At 40.5% G+C, this 26878-nt stretch overlaps 1 protein-coding gene across 1 annotated transcript in view; it reads right to left on the bottom strand.

The window, feature by feature from the left end:
* GTF2E2 (general transcription factor IIE subunit 2) overlaps positions 8458 to 26878 on the bottom strand; it is an 81087-nt gene continuing 62666 nt past the window's right edge. Inside the window, 2 exon segments of the mRNA NM_001244861.1 lie at positions 8458 to 8966; positions 10207 to 10322. Coding sequence (NP_001231790.1) covers positions 8850 to 8966; positions 10207 to 10322 — 233 coding nt within the window. The 3' untranslated portion in view covers positions 8458 to 8849.

Raw genomic sequence — 26878 nt, 5'->3', positions numbered from 1 at the left:
AACAAACTATTCATGGACAGGACACCACTGAGAGACTTCTAGAACATGAGTGTGAGGTTGAAGCAACTCCCTGTACCACAGAGACCAAGAGAGACCACATCAGAAGGGTAAGAGGAACTGCTACATAGTGACCACAATGCTCCACCCCAGGACCAACGCAGCGCCACACCAAGGTCTCCCCTTCCTCCAGTGGGGAGAGCCCAGGGTGGGCGTCCAGCTACCCCTGCACTGTGGGTCACATCTTAGGAACCCCACACTCTGGGTCTGCCTCAGGGGATTGCAAGGAAATCAATGGGCCTTGACCACTGGGACTCTGTGATGGAGGAGGGGTTCACAACAACCAGCTGTGGATCTTGGCAAACTGATTCCCACCTACAGCACTTGAGCAGAAGTCCCACAGTGGCAAGAACACCTGGATGATACCTGGCCCTGCAGTGCTCTAACAGAGCTGACTGCCTGCAGAGCCAGCACCAGGCCTGGAGGATTCCTGGCTCTGCATGGGCGAGGAGCTAAGTCACAGCTCCACCCCAGCTAAGTGTAGTTCCTGGCCCCACTCAACCAGAAAGCCTGGCCAGAACACTGGGAAGCTGCAGAGCCACAACACTCAAGAGTCCAGCAGGCAGAGCTGACGGTCCACAGAGCAAAGCCAGAGGCCCTGTTCTGCCACAGAATCTGGGGCACAGGTCAGCCTGAGTCATGACCACAAAAACCCTTATTTTTTGGTTTTTGGAGCTGCCCAGACATGAAAACTCATTTGCAGTCCTGACCATTACTGGATACAGATTTCAGCCTGCTCACCAGTGAACCTAGGCAGAACACATGGGGAGTTGCACAGGCCATTTAACAGCCCTGCTTCCAGTGGCACCTTAACAGAGAACATGACCCTAAATTCTCCCTGTCTGCACAGCAAAACCAGCAGCCATGTCTGGCCAGGAAATTCAGTTCGAAGTCTCACTTGATTTGGGTCCCCAAACAACAAGCCCTGTTGGGGCTTGAGCCTGTCCTGCTGCCCCACCAGAGCAGAGAAGCTAATTCACATCTCCACCTACTGCTGAGTGTAGAGCCCAGTCCTGTTAGTCTGACCAGAGAACCCAGGCAACCACAGAGCCTATCTTACAGGCTCGAGAGGCAGGAAACCAAGCCAGCCGTCCTATTCAACTGTTCTCGGCCAATACCACCCTCTTCATCAACCTCAGAGCTCAGGCATGACCTCTCCAAAAACAGGCCTTGATAGCAGGCCCCACCTGCCCAATGACATTGCCAGGTAATAAGTCCAAAAAGATAAATTAAGATGACTCGTGAGGAAATGGCTCTGCCAAAGCAAAACTGTGAAGTTTGCAGGAGGAGACCATTTACTCAAATGTGCAGAAACCAAGTGAAGGAATCAAATATCAGGGGAAAAAACTGGTAAATATGACACACCAAAGGAAACTAATAAAGCTCCAATAAAGACACTAAAGAGGAGTTCCTGTTGTGACACAACAAGATCAGTGGCATCTCTGGAGCACTGGGACACAGGTTCAATCCCCAACCAGGCACAGTGGATTAAGAATCCAGCATTGCCACAGCTATGGTGTGAGTCACAACGGCTGCTTGGATCTGATCCCTGACCCCAGAACTCCGTAAAAAAAAAAAGAGAGAGCGCTATGACCTGTCAAAGAATTAAATAGTTCAGTGAACTACAAAAACAACACAGACAACTAAAACAATTACAAAAACAATGCATGAACAAAACGAGAAGATCAACAAAGAAACAGAAACCATCAAACTAAAACCAAACAGAAATTCTATAGCTGAAAAATACAGTGATGAAGAATTCAAAAGAGAGCTTAAAAATCTGACTCGACCCTGTAGACGAATTAGTACCTTGAAGACAGGGCATTTGAAATTATCCAGTCAGAGGAGCTAAAAGAAAAAAGAATGAAAATGTATGAAGAAAGACTATAGGACTTATGGGATACAATCAAAAGAAAAAATGTTCACATTATGGGAATTACAGGAGGAGACGATAAAGGGAAAGAAAGTATATTTAAAGCAATAATGGCTGAAAATTTCCCAAACCTGGGGAGAAAAGTGGAAGTCCAGATTTATGATGCTCAAAGGATCCAAGACAGGCTGAGCCTGAACAGGATATAATTAAATTGTCAAAAGTCAAAGAGAAACAATTTTGAAAGCAGCAAAAGAGGGAAATTACACACAAGGGAGCTCCCTTAAAATTGTCAGTGGATTTCTCATTAGGAATGTTTCAGGCCAGGAGAGAATGGGATGACATATTTAAAATACTTTAAGAGAGAAAGTGTCAACCAAGAAATCTATACCTGGTAAAGCTGTCCTTCAGAAATGGAGGAGAGACAAAGACATTCCTGAACAAACAAAAGCTGGAGCTCATCACACTAGACCATAAGAGATGCTAAGGGGAAAAAAGGAGTGAAATGCTAAAGAGATTTTTTTTTTTTTTGAGTGAAAGAAAAGAATATTCATTAACATCATAAAAACATAAGAAAGAATTTAGCATAAAACTCACTGGTAATGGTAAATATACAGTCAAAGTTAGATTGTGTAATATAGTAACAGTAATGCATGATCTACTAACAACTCTAATTTAAACCTTAGAAAACAAACATAGTAATAACTATATAACCAGTGCTCGCTTCAGCAGCACATATACTAATATTGGAATGCTACAGAGAAGATTAGCATGGCCCAGCAGAAGTTTGACATGTAAATTCATGAAGTGTTCTATATTTTTTAGGTGTTAATTGTCACTTTGCTGTGCAGCAGAAATGGGCACAACATTGTAAATCAACTATAATAAAAAAATTTTAATAACCGTACTGTAATATCCATTATTAGTTACACAATATTAAAGAGACATGAACTGTAATATAAAAACCAAAAACATGAGGGGTAGAAGTAAAAGTGCGAAGTTTAGGAATTCTCTTAATGTCAAGTATATTAGTGTGAATTAGTTTTATAATCTTGAGACATTTTATGTAAGCTTCATGGTAACCATAGGGAAAAACCTGCACTAATTACACCAAAAAATATGATGAAGAAGTCAAAGCATATTGACATCAAAAGACATCAAAATACAAAAAAAAAAAAAAAGACAGAATATGAAAAAACAAAGGATCTACAAAACAGCCAGAAAACAACAAAATGGCAAGAAGTCCTTACCTATCAGTAACTTAAAACGTAAATGGATTAAATTATCTGACCAAAATACACAGAACTGCCGAATGGATTAAAAAAAAAAAACCCAAGATCCAGCCTACCAGAGACTCTCTTTAGCCTTAAAGACTCACAGAGACTGAGAGTAAAGGGACAGAAAAAGATATTTCAAGCAAATGCTATTCAAGAGAAAAGCAGGCATAGCTATACTTAAGTAAGACAAAAACAGGCTTTAAAAATGGTAAAAAAGAGACAAAGAAGGTCATTACATAATGATAAAAGGGTCATCAATCAGGAAGATAGAACAATTCTTTAATATCCCACTCTCTAAAATGGGGAGATGATCCAGACAGAAGATCAATAAGGAAACAGCAAATCTGAACAACACTAGAGACCAAATGCACCTAACAGACATACAGTCTTGGAACTGCACCAAGTCCACTTGTATGTGGATTTTTTTTTTCAATAAATATATATTATAGTACTACACAACCTACGGTTGGTTGAATGCACAGATACAAGGGCTGATTGTAAAGCTACATGCATAATTTTGACTGTGCAGGGGTTCAACACCCCTAACCCCTAATGTCATTCAAGGGTCATACTATACAGAACATTCTACCCAACAGCAGAAAAGGCATTCTTCTCAAGCACACATGGAACATATCTTAGAATAGACCATATATTAGCTCACAAAACAAGTCTTAGCAAACACAAAAACACTGAAATCATGCCAAGTAGCTGCTCTAAACACAGTGGTATGAGACTAGAAATCAATGCAAGGAGGAAATGTGGAAATTCACAAACACATGGTAATCAAACAACACTCTCTTGAACAACCAATGGATCAAAAATGAATTAAAAGAAAAATTAAAATGTATCTTGAGACAAATGAAAATGGAAACACAACATACCAAAACTTACGGGATGCAGCAAAAGCAGTTCTAAGAAGGAACTTCACAGCAATAAATATCTACATTGACAAATAGACAACCTAACTCTGTACCTTAAGAAGCTAGAAAAAGAACCAACTGAGCCCACGTTAACAGAAGAAAGGAAACAACAAAGATTAGAACAGAAATCAATGAAACTGAGAAAAGAAAAACAACAGAAAGATTAACCAAACTAAGAACTGGTTCTTTGGAAAGATAAGCAAAATTGATAAACATCCAGCTACACTAACCAAGGACAGACTCCAATCAACAAAAGTGTAAATGAAAAAGGATTCGTTACGAGTGATACAAAAAAAAAAAAAAAAAAAAAACTTTAAGTAGCTTCTATGAACAACTATACACCAATTAAACACACAACCTAGAAGAAATGGAAAAATACTTAGAAAAATACCACCTACCTAGACCAAATCAGGAAGAAACAAAAAATCTGAAAAGATCAATTACTAGTAAGAAGATTGAATCAGTAATCAAAAATTTTCCGGAGTTCCTGTCGTGGCGCAGTGGTTAACGAATCTGACTAGGAACCATGAGGTTGTGGGTTCTATCCCTGGTTTGCTCAGTGGGTTAACAATCCGGCATTGTCGTGAGCTGTGGTGTAGGCTGCAGACTTGGTTCGGATCCCGCGTTGCTGTGGCTCTGGCATAGGCTGGCAGCTATAGCTCCGATTCGATCCCTAGCCTGGGAACCTCCATATGCTTCGGGAGCGGCCCAAGAAATGGCAAAAAGACAAAAAAAAAAAAAAATTTTCCAATGAAGAAAAAGCCCAGGCCCAAATGGCTTCACAGGTGAACTTCACCAAACATTTGAAGAATTAATGTATCAGAGAAATGCAAATCAAAATGACAATGCGGTGTCACCTCACACCAGCAAGAAAGGCCATCATCAAATAGTCTCAAGTAATAAATGCTAGAGAGGGTGTAGAGAAAAAGGAACCTTCTTAGTACTGTTGGTGGGAATGTAAATTGGTGCAGCCACTACGGAAAACAGTATAGATGTGCCTTAAAAAACAATAGAGGAGTTCCTATTGTGGCTCAGCAGAAACAAACCCAACTAGTATTCTCGCTCAGTAGGGTTTAAGTCTTGGGCATTGCCATGAGCTGTTATGTAGGTTGCAGACATGACTTGGATTCCACATTGCTATAGCTGTGGTGTAGGCTGGCAACTGCAGCTCCCATTCAACCCCTGGCCTGGGAACTTCCATATGCTGCGGGTATGGCCCTAAAAAGCAAAAAACAACAACAACAACAACAAAAATCCCCTAATAGTAGAGTTAACACATGATTTAGCAATCCCACTCCTGGGTAGCATGTTATCAGGAAAAGAAGCAAACTGTATTTTGAAAAGATACATGCACATCAGTGTTCATAGCAGCACTATTTAAAATAGCTTAGACATGAAAGCAACCTAAGTGTCCATCAACAGATGAATAAAGACACACACACATGCAGGAACATTACTCAGCCATGAAAAAGGATGAAATATTGCCATTTGCAGCAACATAGATGGATACAGAGATTATCATACTAAGTGAAGTCAGACAAATATTATATATCATTTATATGTAGAATCTAAAAAAATGATACAAATCAACTTATTTTCAAAACAGAAACAGACTCACAGTTAAAAAACAAACTCATGGTTACCAAAGGGGAAAGGGGAAAGTGGGAGGGATAAATCAGGAGTATAGGACTAACAGATTCACACCACTATATAAAAAATAGGTAAACAACAAGATTTACTACATAGCAGAGGGAAATATACTGAACATCTTGTAATAACCTACAATGGAAAAGAATCTGAAACTGTACACCTGAAATTAATACAATATTATAAATAAACTATATTAAATAAATACATACATATATAAGAATTAATGCCAGAGTTCCTCGTTGTGGCATAGCAGGACTAGTAGCCATGAGGACACAGGTTCGATCCTCTGTGGCTTAAAGATCCGGCTTTGCCATGAGCTGAGGTGTAGGTCACAGACGTGGCTCAGATCTGGCATTGCTGTAGCTGTGGCAGAGACTGGCAGCTACAGCTCCAATTCCACCCCTAGCCTGGGAAGTTCTATATGCTGCACCTGTGGCCCTTAAAAAAAAAAAAAATTAATTAATGCCAATCATCCAGCTGGAAATCCTGTCATTTGCGGCAACATGGATGGACACTTGAGAGCATTATGCTAAGGGAATAAATCAGAGAACGGAGTTCCCATTGTAGCTCTGTAGGTTAAGAATCCAACACAGTGTCTGTGAGGATGCAGGTTTGATCCCTGGCCTTGCACAGTGGGTTAAGAATTTGGCTTTGTCATAAGCTGTGGTGTAGGTCGCAGATGCAGCTCAGATCTGGTGTTGCGGCAAGGCCCACAGCTGCAGCTGTGGTGTAGGTCGCAGATGCAGCTCAGATCTGTTGTCTGTGGCAAGGCCCACAGCTGCAGCTCCACTTCGACCCCAAGCCTGGGAACTTCCACATGCCACAGGTGTGGCCATAAAAAGAAAAAAAGTCACATAGATGAAGCAAATACAATAGGATATCATTTGTATGTGCAATCTTAGGGGGGCAAAAAAGCTGACAGAAAAGATCAGGAAGTTCCCATGGTGGCTCAGTGGTAATGAAACCAACTAGTATCCATGAGGATGCAGGTTCAATCCCTGGCCTTGCTCAGTGGGTTAAGGATCTGGCATTGCTGTGAGCTGTGGCATAGGCCAGCATCTGTAGCTCTGACTGGACCCCTAGCCAGAGAACTTCATATGCTGTGGGTGTGGCCCTAATAAGCAAAAAAGAAATGAAAAAGATAAGATCTGTGGTTATCAGAGGTGTGGGCCAGGGTGAGGAGGAGCTGGATAAAGCTGATGAAAAGATACAAATTTCCAATTATAAGATAAATAAATAACTAGGGATATAACTTACGACATGATGACTATAGTTAGCCACTGCTGTACATACATGTGAAAGTTGTTAAAAGTAAATCCTAGGAGTTTCATCACATTTTTCCCTTTTGTATTTATATGAGATGGCTGATGTTAACTTACTGCCGTCATCATCTCATTATAACACATAAGTCTAATCATTATGCTGTACACCTTAAACTTACACAGTGATGTATGTCAATTACATCTCAATAAAATGGGGAGGAGGGGTATGTACAGACCACAAAAAAAGTAGGCACACTTGGAATAAGCTAGCTCCAGATTTTTTTTTACCAGAAAACCAGCTTATACTATAAGATATAAGGTCTTTCTTACTAACAAGAATCCTCTACAAAGCAAGACAGGCTGTGATTCCCATTTTCTAAATTTATCATGAGGAGCCTCAGTTTTACATCTTCTGATGCCATATTTTGGGTCTTGGATATATGAAAGAGGAAAGAGAACACTGAAATAAGATGATGCTGAAAACAGATGAGAAGTAAATAGAAAGGATAAAAATAAAAACTACAACAGCAAAAAGTCTCCTTGTCATCTATACAAAGTGCTAACTGCTTTAGGTTACCACCATTCCTTTGTTGAGAACACCAAACCTCGTTTGTTACAACCCACTAGAATTTCAATTTGCGATATGAGGACTGTAACAATCAATCCAAAGGCCCACCACATACCATAAAACAAGCACAGATAGGAAAAATGGGTAGTTTACTATAGAAGGCTGGAATGACATAGCTGTCCCCCAAAGTCAACACGACACCTCAGAACCCTGGTGTCTGCTAACAGCTCTCATGAGCTGGACCAGTGCTGGGGAGACAGAGGGAAGCCTCACCTCTGGGCCAGGCCCTCCAGGCTGGGACCTGGTGATGCTGATATTGAAGTCAGCAAGCCGACTCCATCCACCCTATTGGCAATGACATGAGGATGTGACTTATGACAGACAAGAGGCTAACTACTGACTTATCCTTTTAAAAGAAAGCATTAAAAATCACATGTAGGAGTTCCCGTCATGGCACAGTGGAAAAGAATCTGATTAGAACCATGAGGTTGCAGGTTCGATCCCTGGCCTCCCTCAGTGGGTTAAGGATCCAGCGTTCCTGTGAGCTTCGGTGTAGGTCGGCAGCTACAGCTCAGATTTGACCCCTAGCCTGGGAACCTCCTTAAGCCACAGGTGCGGCCCTAAAAAAAAAAAAAAAAAAAAAAAATCACACACAGTGTATCTTCACTGCTTCACTTGCTAACAAGAGGCACACCTTGTGCTCCAATTATGAAATCCACATGCTCAGCAAAGCACAGATAACAGTCTTCCACAACATTCCAAACAAGCACCTGTGGGAGTCAAAGGCCGGAGCTGCCGCCAGCCACTGTCAAGCATAGAAAGAAGCAAACTGAACTCACTGACATCTTAGAGCTCCTTCTACGATGATTTTAATATAAATATGTTCCTTTGGAATAAACAAATATTGCATTCAAGACTATCGGCAAACTTGTTCTAAAGTAATACAAGAGGAAAAATGGAACCAGGAACCACTTAGAAGTAGATAAATAGCAAAGACACCTGCATGCCATGCTGAGTGCCTTTCCCCCAAGAAGTGACAGAGGGTAACAGGGAAAAGCACATTTCTCATTAGCCCATTAGTTACAATAAGCTTCGAGACTGGTGATCTGCATTTGTTCTGTAAACTCAACTGCTCCTCTCCTCGGTCCTCAGAAGGAGAATGGGGAGACGGCCAGTCTTCATGTCCCAGCGTCAACGAGGAAGATCTTGACTTTCTAACTCTTTGCTCTCAGACAAAAGTGTTCACTACTTGCCAGGCGCAATGTCTGAGTAGTCCTTCAGCACCCCAGCCAAGTGCTCATTGTGAGTCTTAAACCGTCGCTTTTTCTGAGAAGCAGGCTTCTTCCTTCTCTGAATAGGGGCCTACAGGAGAAGGTAAAAAGAATGAGTAACAACAGCTCTTCAGAGCAGTAATATGGAGAGGATTTATGACAGATGCCCCAGAAGCCAGCAGCAGATTGTGACATTTTTCTGTTCTGTGGCCCGGCTTCACACACACCAATCCATAGCACACTCCCCAACTGTCAACTGCTGCTTTCTGCGACAGTGAAGAGCCTACCTCCACCTTGAAAAAATTGGACTGGGATGAAAGTGAGCAGAACTATTCTAGACACTAAGAACATAAGAAAAGAAGCAGTAAAGCTCTTTGTTTTTCATTTCTATTAGCAGGTTTAAAAATCTATCCACCATTACCAATAAGAAAAGAAGAAGATCTGAAACAAATACAGTAAAATATAGAGATAGGACAACACTGGGAAGTGGAAAGTGGATGGACACAGGAAGATTTGTTAAGTATTATTCTCTTTTAATTCTCTTTACTGTATACTTGAAATATTAATATCACACAATAAAAAAATCAACAAACTAAGCAATGAAAGAAAACCATGAAGTGCTGCATCGCACTGATTCACTGAGATCACGAGCAATAAATTTCCCTTTTAAGGAGTCTAAAAATTCACTGAATGAAACACACACAGAGTCACAAAGAAGGCAAGCTACAAGGCACGACAGTGGGCAAGGGAACAAGGGAGAGTTGCAGAGCTGCCAGTGTCCAGGGTGGTGGTGAAATACACCTCCACCTGGGCTGGAGAAGTCAGTTAGCTGGTACATTTGATTACAAATCTCTCCAGTGAGCAGGATTTGGAGCTATAAAGACAATAGTATCTGGTTCCTAAGGGACCTGCGAGTCAACAAAGACAATTCAGTGTGATCAGGGCTAAGGCAAAGCCAGGCACCAGTCCATGGGGCTCCGGGAGCAAGTGGGAGGGGGCAGGATGAAGGTCATAAAGAAGAGGGTGATGAGCAGGCCCCTGCTAGAAACTGGGAAGACAGCATGCCGGCACTGGAAGTCCATTGGCTGGAGCTTGAGAGCAATCCCTGCCAGGACGGGCTTAGGGCGGGGCTCTCACACACCTGGGGAACAGCACCTGAGGGCCATCCACCCATACACCAGACATGATCTGAATGCTTCTGAGCAAGGTCATGGCATTAAGGACACAGAAAACTCTGGAAGGGAGACCTACCTACCTGCTCTTCAGATAGCCGCACAGGAAGCAAGCTAACAGTTCAAAGAGGAGGCCATTTTCTGCTAGAGAGTACATACCACTTTCTTTGGTCCGGATTCCTGCATGGAAGAAATACCCTGTCGCTTCAGATACTCTTCAATTTTCTCCTCATCCATTGAATCCACGGTGACACTCCTCCACAGTTTCTGAAACTCTGTGCCAACAAGGTAGTCATTATTTTACAAGAGATGTTTACAAGCTCAGCATCTCAGTGACTGAAGTCAAGCTTCAGTATTATCTCCTCTGGTCTAAATCAGCCCATCTGAGATTTCATTATAAAAACAAAGGAAGTAAGACAAGAACAGTCAAATGCTGGACGCTGAGTAGCAGAAGGGCCTGGGAACTGGAACTGTATCCTTACAGATGAGACCAGCACTGTTCTATTTTTAGAGTCTATAAACGATGGGCCATGTGATTGAGGCCTCCCAGCTTTCCTGGGAAGAAAGGCAGTTGACAATTGTCCTTTTATTCTAGAAATCAGTTTTCTCCATTTAAACAGTTCAAATTCCTGCTCATCTCCTGTAAGCTCAGTATACCTGCCCCCGTCCTCTCCCATGGGTGAAAAGAAACACACAGGGAGATGAGGAACCAAAGTTTTTAACGAGAGTGAGGAATTATACCAGTTTATTTGCAAAAGAACTTTCTGAAATCAAACTGGGAATGGGTGACTAAGAGGTCGTAAAAGTGGGGGCTGGGGGGATACTTAGACAGTAACACTGTCTCACCACCCCTGGAAAACAAAGGAGAAAGGCCTTCTGTCCAGCCTGAATCTTGTTCTCAGTGACTCCTACCCCCTCTGGCACATCACGGTTTTTGCAACCAAAAGAGATCACAATGCTCAGAATCAACTCATTTGCATCTTAAATTCTGTCCTTAAAACAGCCTCAAAGAAGAACCAGGTTTTACTTCTTAGCATCTACTTTCTGACACACAAAAAACTGTCTTGTCATACTCTGGATGGCAAAAAAGAAAAGCTCCCTGAGTGCCCTGGGGTCACACGAAGGCCAAGAACACCCCTACCCCTCTGACACAGACCTAATCAAGGTACTGCCCCCTCCTTTCATTCCAAGGCCATTAACTTTCACATACGCAACCCACAGTCCATTCACAAGCTGTAAATAAAGTTGGCAACACAATACTGTGCTGGACCAGACTCTCTCCTTTCCTATTTCAAAACATAACACAGGAAGTAAATAATGCCCTAACAGCTGGGACTCTGATGATACTCAGGAAATCCGTTCTCTATCATACACTGAAAAGCCTTCTGCTGATAATGACCAATGCAGAAACAACAATCTACTACAAAGAATTCAACCTGGGCACGAAGTCATTTCAATCCAAAACATCTTTAGGACAGAGTTCCCATCGTGGCTCGGTAGTTAATGAATTCGACTAGGAACCATGAAGTTTCGGGTTCGATCCCTGGCCTTGCTCAGTGGGTTAGGCATCCGGCGTTGCCGTGAGCTGTGGTGTAGGTTGCAGACGTGGCTTGGATCCCACATTGCTGTGGCTCTGGCGAAGGCCGATGGCTACAGCTCTGATTCGACCCCTAGCCTGGGAACCTCCATATGCCGTGGGAGTGGCCATATACAGCAAACAACAACAACAAACCTCTAAATAAAAGAAAAATTTTTTAATTTCTATAAATACATTAGGAGCTCTTTCTTTCATCTGCATTAAGTTAACTGATGACATTTATTGGCCTGCACATCTTTCTCAACCTCTTGAACAGCTATAAGTACCTCAAGAGTGGAAATTCTGTTTCATAAAAGTTTACCACTAGAGTTGGCACTGAACCTAGTACACTCTCAGCAATTTGACCACTCAACTATGAAATGCCACTGTCTGGGCAACACAGAGTATATTTTCTTTTTACGTGTTTTAAGCTTTTATTCTGAAATAATTTTACATTAAAAGTTGCAAATTTAGTATAAAGAATTCCTGTACACTCTTGGCCCAACTTCTAATGTGAACACTGCATATTATCTTAGTAAAATAAGTGAAACTAATACAAGCCTATTAACTAATCTACAGACCTTATTCAAATGTCACCAGTTTTAGTACCAGCATCTTTGCCCTGGTCCAGGGCCCCACCAGGATCCCACCGTGTTTAGCTGCTGTGTCTCCTTGGTCCAGGATCTAAGTGTGCCTGGTCTCCTTGACCCTCGGGACCATGACACTGCTCAAGAGTTATTTTATACAATGGCCCTCAATGTGGGGCTTTCTGATATTGCCTTATGATTAAACTGAGGCAGTACATTTTGGGCAAGAACATCAGAGAAACGACATTGTACCCTTCTTGGGGCCTAAATCATGGGTCCATGATGTAACAACGGTCCCTTATTACTGGGAATGGTAGCCAGATAACTGGTTATGGTCTGTCAGATTTCTCTACCATGAAACTATTACTTTTGCCTTGTAAGCACCCCATGGGGCAATCCACTGAGACTATGCAAATATCCTGTGTCTCAGCATACGTTGGCTCACTGACTTTAGCATCCATTGACAGCTCTTGCCTACAACTGTTACCTGTGGGTTTGCTAATGCCATATTATTTCCACTGTTCCTTTTATAGACATGGACTAGAATTCTACTGAAGGGAAGACTGTTCTTATTCCAATCCACTTACCCAATTGTTTACAGGACTTAGTATGGATTCATGGGCACTTACTTCATGAACTATAACCCATGACTATCATTATTTACTTTTTGTTCATTTGACTGGCTTTGGTCATTGAGTCCCCTCAAATTGTTTCTGTGACTTTTTGACTGCTTATCTTTTTCGCTTTGCGGGAGGTGGTGAGCACTCTTACTTTCTGGTACCAAAACATATTCCAAGCTCATCTTGCATTTCCCCAAATTTGGAATCAACCCTTCACCAAGGAGTCCTAACTCCTTTTATTAGAAGACGATATTTAGAAACCAAATTCTAGACATCCTATTTTCTTCTACTAGCAATCACTTTTTTTTTTGAAAAGAGCAAATGATTAGAAAGCATCGAATTTAAAAACAGATAATTCATGTTAGCAGATTATCACTAAATATCATGAAAGTCAGACATGCTATAAATTATAAGAGTAGGGAGTTCCCTTCGTGGTTCAATGGTTAATGAACCCAACTAGGAACCACGATGATGCGGGTTCCATTCCTGGTGTTGCCGTGACCCGTGTTATAGGTCACAAACGTAGCTCAGGTCCCGCATTGCTGTGGCTGTGGTATAGGCTGGAGGCTAGAGCTCTGATTCGACTCCTAGCCTGAGACCTCCACATGCCAAAGGTACAGCCCTAAAAAGACAAAAAAAAAAAAAAAAAAAAGAGGAGTTTCCACTGTGGCGCAATGAGATCAGTGGCGTCTCTGCAGGGCCAGGACATGGGTTCGACCCCTGACCCGGTACAGTGGGTTAAAGAATCTGGGGTTGCCAAAGCTGTGGCCTAAGTCGCAACTGCAGCTTGGATCTGATCCCTGGGCTAGGAACTCCACATGCCAAGGGGCAGCAAAAAAAAGAAAACAAGAAGACAAAACAGACTCTCAGATAACCACACACCACACCTTCCCGCAGTTTTCTTTTCTTATTAGGGTGCCTCCTTCTTCCTTCACAAGCGTTATTATCCATTTTGCACTTCCAGAAATATGAACATTTCTAAATTTACCTCATTCCCTAAAAGTAGTGATCCTAAATTTTAGACCCTACCAAAATAATTTCCTTCATGTGACAAGACAGAAAAATAGCCCCCCTAAAGCTGAGTAGGTCTTCACCCCCATAACCTATCAAGACAGTAACATATACGGCAAAAAGAACTTTGAGGATGTGATTAAAAATCTTGAGATGATAAGATTATCCTGAACTACCTGAAAGGGCCCAATGTAATCACAAGGGCGTTTATCAGGGGAAGAGACGGGCAGGAGAGTCAGAGCCTAAGGAGATGTGAGCAAAGAAGCAAACATCACAATGATGCAAGGCCATGAGCCAGAAAAGAAGCCTTGAAAAGGTGGAAAAGGCAAGGAAACTAATTCTCCCTGAGAGCCCCCAGAAAGAATGCACACCTGCAACCCATTTTTTAAGACCTCTAGCCTCCAAAAAGGGAACCCTCCGAAACTGTTGGTGAGAATGCAAATTGGTATAAACACCATGGAAAACAGTATGGAGGTTCCTCAGAAAACTAAATATAGAGCTACCATATGATCCAGCAATTCCACTCTTGGGTTATACAGACAAAACTAATTCAAAAAGATACACACACCCCTTTGTTCATTGAAGCACTATTCACAATAGCCAAGACACAGAAACAACTTAAATGTCCATCAACAGAAGAATGGATTAAGAAGATGCAGTGTGTGTGTACGTCTATATCTATAGGTATACACACACACATACGCATACATACATATAGTGGAATACTACTCAGCCATAAAAAGAATGAAATAATGCCATCTGCAGCAACATGGATAAAACCACGGATTATCACACTAAGCGAAATAAGTCAGAAAGAGAAAGACAAATACCATAAGATATCACTTACATGTGGAATCTAAAATATGGTACAAATGAACCTATCTACAGAAGAGAAACAGTCTCAGAGACACAGAGCAGATTTGTGGTTGCCAAGGGGGATTGGGGAGGGAGTGCGATGGACTGGGAATTTGGGGTTAGTAGATGCAAACTATTACATTTAAAAAGGATAGACAATAAGGTCCTGCTGTGTAGCACAGGGAACTATATCCAATCTCCTGGGATAGACCATGATGGAAAATAATACATATAAAAAAAGAAAGTACATATATGTATGACTGAGTTATTCTGCTGTACACCAGAAATTGGCACAACATTGTAAGTCAAATCAACTATACTTTATGATGAGACTGATGTGCTACCTACTACACTAATGAGGCACCTAAATCAATCACACATTAAAAAATAAATAAATAAAGACTTGGAGTTCTCATTGTGGTCAGAGGAAACGAATCTGACTAGCATCAATGAGGATGCAGGCTCGATTCCTAGCCTTACTCAGTGGGTTAAGGATCTCATGTTGCTGTAGGTGTGGTGTAGGCCAGCGGCTACAACTTCTATTCGACCCCTAGCCTGGGAACCTCCATATGCTGCCAGTGCAGCCCTAAAAAGACAAAAACAAAACAAAACAAAAAAGACTCCTGCCCTCCAGAACAAAAAGTAAACTGATAACTTTGCCTTGTTTTAAGCCACTAAGTCTGTGATAATCTGTTTTAACAGCAAAAGGAAACTAACACACATAGCTTTAGATTTTTCTTCTAAAAAGTATACTTTAAGAAGCTAGAATTATACAGACATCTGACACTTCCTTCTCATTCCAAGAAATATTTGGTGAGGATTCTGTCACAAGAACAGTGGTACACGTTGGATATCTGTAGAGAACAGGCATGGTTTGCCCAAATCTGCGTGGCAGTGCAACCAGGTAGACAACCCTGCCCAGAGCTGACGGTGGCTGGGAAGGATGAAAAGCCACTGGTGGTGTTTGCTTTCTTAGTGATCCTGCTGAAATGCAACACTAAGCAATGGCACTTTTTACAAGGGATAAAGTAACACCTGTACACAAGGTAGGGAAAAGAAACCCTGGGATAACTGTGAAAACTGCTTTACAGCAGGAGAAACACCATCCTCAACAGGAAATATACTCCTAAAGAACTACTTTTTTAAAAATTTATTTTACTTTAAGGTATAATTTATACAGAGTAAAATCCACACATTTTGGTGTATAGTTCCTAAAGTCCTAACAAATGTCTAATATGTAAACACCATCACAGTAACAGTAAAGCAATTCTAGAACTGGAAGAAACAGTCCTCTGCTCCTCTCTCACCCTCAGCCCCAGCAACCACTGATCTGGTAATCTGTTTCTATAGTTTTATTTCCCAAGAATATCATAAACATATATAAATGGAGTAATACTATATGTAGCCTTTTGAATATGGCTTCTTTTAATAAGCATGATACATCTGAGATTTATCCACGTTACTAGGCATCTCAGAACTTTGTTCTTTTTCACTGCAAAGTTGTATTCCATTGTAAGGATGTACCACACTTGGGGACAATGAAGGGACAGTTAAAGGACACTCGAGTTGTTTCCAGTTTTGTACACTTATGAATAAAGTTGATATGCACATGGATTTTGAGCGATTTTAGGTAAAAACCTAAGAGTGGGATGACTGGGTCATACAGTTTACATATTACAATGTAGTAATAAATATTTAACTTTTCAAAGAATGACAATGTACCCACAATTCAAAATAATCAAATATTTAAATATAAGAGCAAAAATGGTAACTCTTCAAAGAAAATACAAGAGTAAACCTTTGTGTTGTTGGATTAGGCAATGGTTTCTTAGATAAGACACTGAAAACAAGCAACAAAAGACAAATTTTACTTCATCAAAATTAAAAATGTTTATATCTCAAAGGACATTATCAAGAGAGAGAAAAGGCAAGTCAAACAACAGAGAAAATTATTCACAAAGCATAAATCTTTTATCCAAAATAAAGAACACTTGGAATTCCCATGTGGTACAGTGGAAACGAATCTGACTAGTAACCATGAGGTTTCGGGTTCAATTCCCAGCCTCGCTCAGTGGGTTAAGGATCCGGTGTTGTTGCCGTGAGCTATGGTGTAGGTTGCAGACTTAGCTTGGATTTGGCGTTGCTGTAGCTGTGGTATAGGCCAGGAGCTGTAGCTCTGATTTGACCCCTAGCCTGGGAACCTCCATATACTGTGGGTGCAGCCCTAAAAAAAATAAATAAATAAAAAAGATAAAAAAATAAAAAATAAAAAAAAATAAAAATAAAGAACTCTCTAAAATTCTATAATGAAAAAAAATTTTTTTAAATGGACATTTCTCCAAAGACAGCATATAAATGACCATTAAAGACAGGAAAAGATACTCATCATTAGGGAGATGCAAATCAAAACCACAGTAAGATACCATTTCACACTCAGCAGAACAGCTAAAATCAGTCATGGCAAGAAGGTGGAGGAACCGGAACTTTCATATGTTGCTGGTGGGTATGTCAAATGATACAGCCACTTTACAAAAAAATAATATGGCAATTGCTCAAAAAGTTAAATCATTAGAATTAGCACATTATGCAGCAATTCTACTCCTAGGTACATACTTAGCAGAAATGAAAACTTAAGTCCACACAAAACCTGTACATAAATGTTCACAGTAGCATTATTTACACTAGCAAAAAAGCAGAAACAACCCAAACATCCATCAACTGATGAATGAATAAATAAAATGCAGCATATCCACAATGTTCTTTTTTAATATAAGGATTTAATGCTCTATTTCCTAAATAGCATTGGTGTAGCCACATACCATGAATTTTGATATGCTGTGCTTTCACTTTCATTTAATTCAAAGTACTTTTTAAACTTCCCTTATGATTTCCTTCTTGAGTTATTTAAAAGTATCATTTAATTTCCAAGGATTTTGGAGAGTTTCCAAATATATCTGTGATTTCTAGTCTAATTTCATTATGACCCAAGCGCATCCTTTGTATCTTTCAATGTTTTTAAATTCATTAAGGTTTTGTGGCCTAGAATATCATCTCTGTCTTGGTGAATAATACAAGTGCAATGGAAAACACATGGACTCTGTGATTGGATAGCCTTTCTTTCTTTTTTTTTCTTCTTTTTAGGGCCACACCTGAGATATATGTAAGTTACCAGGCTAGGGCCTCTACACCACAGCAACACCGGCTCTGAGCCACATCTGCGATCTATGACTCAGCTTGCAGCGACACCGGATCCTTAACCCACTAAGAGAGGCCAGGGATCAAACCTACATCCTCCTGGAAACTATGTTGGGTTCTTAATCTGCTGAGCCACAAATGGAACTTCTGTTGGGTATCTTGTGCTATTCATCCATTTATTTTTTGGCCACACTCATAGCACATGAAAGTTCCTGGACCAGGAATAGAACCCACAACACAGGAACAACCCACATCACAGCAGTGACAACACCAGATCCTTAACTCACTGAGCCGCCAGGGAACTCCCTGGGTCATCCAGTTTTACTCCAGTTTGGTCAGGTTGATGGACAGTGTTAGGACTTTTATATCCTTACTAATTTCCCATCTATTTGTTCAATCAATCACTGAGAGAGGAATGCTATGAACTTCAACCTTTTCTTTTTTTGGCTCCATCCATGGAATTTGGAAGTTCCCAAGCCAGGGTGTGAATCTGAGCCCCAGCTGTAACCTACACTGCAGCCACAGCAACATCAAATCCTTAGCCCACTGTGCCACAGTGAGAATTCCAGGAACTTCAACATTATTGTGAGTTTGTATACTTCTCCTTTCAGTTATATCTATGTTTAACTCAACTATCTTATACCTCTATTGTTAGCTATGTACATATTTAAGACATGTCTATTTGGACAACTGACCCTTTGTCATTATGTAATGTTTCTCTTTTTTTGTTAATTTTCTCTGCTGTGAAGTCTACTCTGATACTAACACTCACTTTGATTAGTGTTTGCATGACATATCATTTTATATCTTTTTACCTTTTTTGGGGGGGGGGGGTCTTTTTAGGGCTGCCTGAGGGATATGGAGGTTCCCAGGCTAAGGGTCAAATTGAATCGGCAGCTGCCAGGCTACACCACAGCCACAGCAACGCTGGATCCAAGCCACGTCTGTGACCTATGCCACAGCTCAGGGCAACACCAGATCCTTAACCCACTGAGCAGGGCCAGGGATCAAAGACGTGTCCTCATGGACACTAGTCGGGTTTGTTAGCACTGAGCCACACCCTTACAGAGTGAATTTCTTACAGACAGTGTACAGTAGTGTCTTGCTTTTGTATCCGTTGTGAAAACATCTTAATTGCTACATTTGGACAATTTTCATCTGTTTCAATTAGTATGTTTAGATGATTTTACAGTGAAAAGTATGTTAGACGATTTTGTATGTTTAGAGAGATGAAAGTCTTAGTATATTTCAATGATTTACATTAACATAATTATTAATTAATATAGTTGGAATAAAATCTACCATCTTTGTATTTGTTTCATCTATTCCTTTTTACCTTCTGTTTCTTTGTCCATTTGGATCAACTATATTTTCATTATTCTATTTTCTCTTTATTGTCTTATATTATACTTTATTGAGATACATGAAAGTGACTATAACTATTAGTTTTAGGTGTGTAACAAAATGATTTGAATACAATTCAACAGGAAAAAAGCCAACAACCCAATGGGAAAATGGGCAAAAGACCTGAATAGACATTTTCCCAAGGAAGATGTACAGATGGCCAACAAGTACACGAAAAAATGCTCCACATCCCCGATTATTAGAGGAAAGCAAATCAAAACGACCACGAGATACCACCTCACACCAGTCAAAATGGCCATCATTAATAAGTCCACAAATAACAAGTGCTGGAGCGGGTGTGGAAAGAAGGGAACCCTCCTGCACTGTTGGTGGGAATGTAAGCTGGTACAACCACTATGGAGAAGAACAGTATGGAGGTACCTTCGAAATCTATACATAGAACTACCATATGACCCAAGAGTCCCACTCTTGAGCATATATCCAGACAAAACTTTCCTTGAAAAAGACACATGCACCTGCATGTTCACTGCATCACTATTCACAACAGCCAAGACATGGAAACAACCCAAATGTCTATTGACAGATGACTGGACTAGGAAGATGTGGCATATATACACAAGGGAATACTACTCAGCCATAAAAAAAGAACAAAATAACGCCATTTGCAGCAACATGGATGGAACTAGAGACTCTCATACTGAGTGAAGAAAGTGAGAAAGAGAAAGACAAATAGCATGTGATATCACCTGTAGCTGGAATCTAATACACGGCACAAATGAACCTTTCCACAGAAAAGAAAATCATGGACTTGGAGACTAGACTTGTGGTTGCCAAGGGGGAGAGGGAGGGAGTGAGGTAGATGGGGAGCTTGGGGTTAATAGATGCAAACTATTGCCTTTGGAATGGATCTCATTAGCAATGAGATCCTATGTAGCGCTGGGAACTATGTCTAGCCACTTATGATGGAGCACGATAATGTGAGAAAAAAGAATGTGTACATGTATGGGTAACTGGTCACCATGCTATATGGTAGAAAATTGTCAGAACACTGTAAACCAGTGTTTAATGGAAAAAAAATAAAAATCATTATATAAAAAAAATGATATGTGTATAGAACCTTTAAGAGCTACTCTCTGGAGAGCTTCCAAATGTACAATTTAACACTGTGAACAATACTTTTTTTTCCAAAGGTTTTAGTGGTTGTCTGAGGGTCTACAAATCTTTAACCAGAACCTACCTTCAAGTAAATTATACCATTTCACATGTAAAAATGTTAGAACAATAAAAATGTTAGAACAATATACTCCCTCCTGACTTCTGAGCTACTGTCATAAACTTTACTTTTACATATGCTCTCAACACAAATTAATTTCTAATATTTTTGCTTTATAGTCAGCTATCTTGCAGAATGATTAAAAGAATTTTGCTCTTTTTTTTTTTTTGGTCATGCTTATGGCATGAGGAAGTGCCCAGACGAGGGATGAACATGAGCCACAGCAGTGACAATGCTGAATCCTTAACTGCAAGGCCACCAGCAAACTTTTTTATTATTTTTAAAATTTTAATTAGAAAAACATGAATCTTTCATTTACTGTCATTTACTCCATTTACAGCACACTTACTTACTTGTACAGAACCAAGTTTCTGTCTAGTACTACACATCCCTTCTGCCTGAAGAACTTGTTTTTACTATTTCTGGTAATGCAGGCCGCTGACAAATTCTCTGTTTCTGTGATATCGAGAGAAAATTCTTCTGAGAATTTCTCCTTCATTTTTTAAAGACTACTTTCACTGGGTACAGAATTCTGGGTAGAAAACTTTTTCCCCCTTCTAGCGTTTTAAGCATGTCACTACACTGTGTTTTGGTTTGCACATGTTCACATCAGAAGTCTGCTATAATCCTTTTTTCCTGTATAATAAACTCTTTGCTCTGACTACTTCAGTATTTTTTTCTTCATCTTCAGTTTTCAGCAGTTTGAATGATATGTTTAGGTATTTTTCTGACGTCTGGGGAATTGCCTTGCCTCTTGTTCTCTGAGCTTCTTGGATTTTTGTTTTGGTGTCTACCACTAATTCTGGAAAATACTTGGCCATTAGTTCTTCTGGCCCATGCTCTTTCTCTTCTCCTGAGATTTTAATTATACACTCAGACTATTTGATATTATCTCGCAGCTAATGGACACTCTATTGTATTTTTTCACATTTTTCTCTTTGCATTTATTTCAACATAGATAATTTGTGCTGGCCTACCGTCAAGTTTCCAAAAGGTTTCCTTGGTTTATAGACACTGACTGATGAGCTTATAAAGGTACTCTTTGTTACTATGCTTTTCATTTCTAGAATTTTCATTTGATTTTCTTATAAAGTCTATCTCTCTGCTAAACTGTCCTGCCTGATAATACATGTTGTCTGCCTCTGCTACTAGAGGGCTTAACATATTAATCAGTTATTTTAAATGCCATGTCTGATAGTTCCAACATCTATGTCCTAAAAGTTTGGTTCTGTTAATTCCCTTGTCTTCAAAGTGCGCTGTTTTTCTTTGCTTCTTTTTATGCCTAATTTTTTGAAGCCAAGACATCCTCAGTAGGACAGCTGAGGCTGAGGTAAATGGTCTTTGTGCCTGGATATGGGCATGCCTTTCCTTCTGCTAGGCCTTCAGTGTGTGGAGGGAGAAGCATTCTATTGTTGGAAGGTAAGCCTGGTTTGGAATTTGTTGCTGCTACGGTTACTCATAAGACATCACAGGGTCTAAATTCTTCTACCATACCTTGTGTTTAGGGTAGAGGCCAGAGGGGTTTTTTTGTGCTATCTTAACCTGTGGTTTAGGGCTTCCCTTTAATGTTGCACCTCGAATGGTCTGTCAGCCTCCATACTCTTGGAACTCTCACAGAATTCCACATGTGTCAGCCTGGTATGAGGAGAGGAGTTCTCTGATATTCCAATTACACCTTGGGCTTAGACAAGCAGTGTGTTCCATGTCACCTGGGGGTGGCCTACTTGGTATTGCTGCCCCACCAGCTCTGCCAAAGTTCTGGGTCCAGCATATGGTCCCACCCCTTCTGCAGGGGTAGAGGGCTTGTCTTTCTCTTCCCATGACAGTTTAACATTTTTTTCTCTCAGGAGACAGGAAGGGAGGAGGAGACAGCCTCATGCCGTTCCTGAAGCATTGACTGCTCCCCTCCTCCAGACCTGCCCAGCAAGGCCAGCACCCCCATCCCAGCTTCTGTTTTGTAAGCATCCAGGGAAACCTGTAGAGAAGAGCCTGTGACTGGTGTGAATTCCCATGTGTCTGCAGCCCCCAGGATGTCTACAGTCTCTTGTTGGCCCATGCTAAGCCTTTAGGAATTCCTAAACATTGTAACTGAATTCTTCTGAGCAGTATCATGTTCTCTGTCCCAGGTAGACAAGTGTTTGCATTCCACCTTTTCTTGGAGGTGTCTGCCTTTCCTTTGATTTCAAGTTAGGTGGCTATCCTGCAACTTCAGCTCTCTGATGGAGTCAAGAAAACTCTAAATTTCCAGCTGTCCAGGGTTTATTGTTGTTGTTTTAAGAGTGGGAATGCTTTCCCCAGCTCTCCCCATTCTAAGTGAAAGCTAGAAGTCCCCAACTATTTACTTTCTAGCCGAACTTTAAGAACAACGAGATGAACATGACAAGCTCAGTTTACAACAAGTATGAGAGAAACCAGCTTCAGATCAAAATAAAAACAACTAGGAGTCCCCAGTGTGGCACAGGGGTTAAAAATCCGAATACTGAGGCTCCGGTCACTGCAGAGGTGCAGGTTCAATCCCCGGCCCAGTACAGTGGGTTAAAGGATCTGGTGTTGTCGCAGCTGTCTCTCAGATTCCATATACCGTGCCTGGGAACTTCCATATACCATGGGTGCAGCCATAAAACAATAAACAAAAGAAACAAACATCTAATTCCAAGAAAGCACACAAAACTGTTTTAAAATGTATACCACAACCAGAACATGTCAAATTAACCACAGCTGATGAAAGAATTATGTCATACATAAAAGAATAGTTCTGATGTTTTAAACACTTGTTCGATTCTACCAATATGTAAAAATTATGTTCACTTATTTAGAACAAGTAATACATGATATAACTGTGTAACTTCTCTTTGTATAACAGAAAAGTAAGGAGAAAAAAAAATACATATAGTAAAACCACCATTCACTCAGTGATAAATATCACTCAGTTCACTTTTAACCAAGCCTCTATGTTACCAGCATTGCAAAATTTCAGTTCCTGTAAGATTCAAACTACTCTCACTTTGTACCTTATATGCTGAGCTTATGTACGTCAGGCCACTTATGACACAATGACAGAGGCTGTAAGATAGCAAAGGCCTGGAAAGCCAATCTGTATGTTAATGTACCACCAAAAAGGATATCCACCACTATGAATTTTCATGGCACAATAAAATTGAAAGTACACTGAAACAAAATTTAACTACTTCCTTTTGCTAAAAGAAATATAACTTGAAGTCAGAAATAGACAAATACCATATGATATCACATATCTAGAATCTAATATATGGCACAAATGAACATTTCCACATAAAAGAAACTCACAGACTTGGAGAACAGACTTGTGGTTGCCAAGGGGGAGGGAGTGGGATGGACTGGGAAGTCTGGGGTTAATAGATGCCAACTATTGCAATTGGAGTAGATGAGCAATGAGATCCTACTATATAGCACAGAGAACTATATCTAGTCACTTGTGATGGAAAATGATGGATTATAATGTGAGGAAAAAAAAATATATGTATGATTGGGTCACTTTACAGTAGAAATTGACAGAACACTGTAAATCAATCATAATGTAAAAAATAAAAATCATATATATAAAAAAAAACCCATAAAAAATTTTTTTTAAAAATCACTTGAGCTGTATTCAGAGGAAAATACCTGAATAAAAACTCTTCAATGACTATTTCAATAAAGCATTTCTTCTTTAATCCTTGGCTCTCCTTAGCTCAATGCTGTTCAAGTATTTAAATAATACATCTACTATGTAAATGTATTACAGCTGCATAAATACTTAAGATGAACACTGGAAGGCAGTGCCTAATTTTAGAGGCAGGATCTCACAGGATCCCAAATTTAATTAATTTTTCATGTATGGAGGGACAGAAAACGCTCAGCTGACACAGGTACAAAGAGAAATAAACTGGTTTGGATTTCATAAAATCACTGCAAGAAAATACAAATTAAAATCAAGATAATTTTTATTTTTTGTGAGGCTGGCAAAGTCAACTAAAAACATCTAATACTGGTGAGGGTAAAGAAATGGATACCTTCACATATTCCTTTTTTTTTTTTTTTCTTTTTAGGGCCACACCCATGGCATATGGAAGTTCCCAGGCTAAGGGTTGAATCAGAGCTGTAGCTGCTGTCCTACACCACAGCCACAGCAATGCCAGATCCAAGCTGTCTCTGTGACCCACAACACAGCTCACAGCAACACCGGATCCTTAACCCACTGAGTAAGGCCAGGGATTCAACCCGTGTCCTCATGGATACTAGTTGGATTCCACTGCGCCACAACAGGAACTCCCCCTTATCATACTCTGCTGTGAAGGAGTAAAGTGGCCCAAACAAAATGATGTAAACTTTATGACGGATGTTAGGCATGATACTGAAAATTTTTCAAATATGCCTTTTTAAAAATATTTTTATTTTATGGCCACGCCCACGGCATATGGAAGTTTTCAGGCCAGAGACTAAAATCTGAGCCACACCTGCGGCAATGTTGGATCCTTTAACCCACTGCACCAGACCAGGGATTGAACCCACACCTCCGCAGCAACCTGAGCCACTGCAGTTGGATTCAAATATGCCTTATCTTTTTTGTCTTTTTGCCTTTTCTAGGGCCGCTCCTAAGGCATACGGAGGTTCCCAGGCTAGGGGTCAAATCGGAACTGTAGCCACCGGCCTACCCCAAAGCCACAGCAAGGCCGATCTGAGCCGCATCTGCCACCCACACCACAGCTCAGGGCAATGCCAGATCCTTAACCCACTGAGCAAGGCCAGGGATCGAACCTGTGACCTCATGGTTCCTAGTCGGATTCGTTAACTACTGAGCCACGATGGGAACTCCAAATATGCCTTATCTTTTGACCCACCAACTATATTTAAGAAAACTACAATAAGGAGATAATCAGGCAACTGTATATGTATTTATGTGCAAGGATTGGACATCACTTATAATAATAGCACATAGCAAAAAATAAAACAAAACTAAATTTCTCTCTGTGGAGCATCAGAAAAAGTGTTTTAAAGTATGTCCATATCTGGAATAACATTAATATACTTATTAAAGAAGAATGACCTGAAACAGCACTAGAGCACCAAAGGGAGTAGCTACTGGGAGGACTCCTGATTCTCAAGATAAAGTTGAAGTCATCTAAGCTTCCAGGCAGAAAAGAGCAAGTTACTGGCAATGGGGGGAAAGTAAGATTGTCATCAGCCTTCTTACTGGGAACACCACCTAACATTATTTAACTGTAAAAGATGAGTGCCCCCAAATGTCAAACTGACTCTGCTTCTCCACTATCTAACCAACTACAGATCCAGTGGGTCAAAAGCCAGATAGCTAAGCAAAGCATACCTATGAGTAAGATTAACACATCTAGTATTCTGGTACTAGTTCATATTTTTAATGCTACTAATAATAGCTAAACCTACTGTTACTATTAGTCTTACTATGTGCCAGGCTCTACGTTCTTACTATGTTCCAAGCTCTAAGCACATTTTTTTATTTATATAGTCTTTTTAGGACCGCACCCACGGCATATGGAGGTTCCCAGGCTAGGGGTCGAATAGGAGTTACAGCTGCCAGCCTACACCACAGCCACAGCAACAGGGGATCTGAGCCGCATCTGCGACCTACACCACAGTTCATGGCAACGCCAGATCCCTGACCCACTGAGTGAGACCAGGTATCAAACCCTCATCCTCATGGATACTAGTCAGATTCATTTCCACTGCACCACAAGAGGAACTCTTTCTGCACTTTTATTTTATATGAACCTCATGAGAACCACTGAAGTAAACACCATTATTCCTATTTTATAAACAAAGAAACACAGAAAGGGGTCATATGCATCTTTCCTAAGCTAGTAAGGAGTGATCCTACAGGTTGACCACTCAGACCATCCTCTTGCCACTGCATTTAAACTGCCCCTAAATGAATAAGATCCTGATTTAAGGAAATAATCACCTTTGTGAAACACAACACATACCTAGGTCCAACTACCCTACGTTCACTAATCTATATAATTTTTCAAAGTACTACACAAGACTCTCTGCTTAGTTGTGCTAATCACATTTCTGTATATTTGCTTCTATTACACACAGAAGCATGACTGAAAGCTTGTTTGTTCACTCAAGAGTTCCTCTCTATGGCTAAGACTGCCACCTAGTGGGCTAAAACAAAAATCCTCATCTGCATAATTGAGCCAACATTTTGGGGAGCAAGATACAAAAAAAGAGGGAGCTCCTCCTGTTGTGGCTCAGTGGTAATGAACCCGACTAGTAACCATGAAGATGCAGGTTCTCTCCCTGGCCTCATTCAGTGGGTTAAGGATCTGGCATTGCTGTGGCCATGGTGTAG

This window comes from Sus scrofa, chromosome 15, assembly GCF_000003025.6.
Source record: "Sus scrofa isolate TJ Tabasco breed Duroc chromosome 15, Sscrofa11.1, whole genome shotgun sequence".
In the NCBI taxonomy this organism is placed as follows: Eukaryota; Metazoa; Chordata; class Mammalia; order Artiodactyla; family Suidae; genus Sus; species Sus scrofa.
Note: the sequence above shows the minus strand (reverse complement) of the source record. Positions and strands in the feature narration are given on the sequence as shown.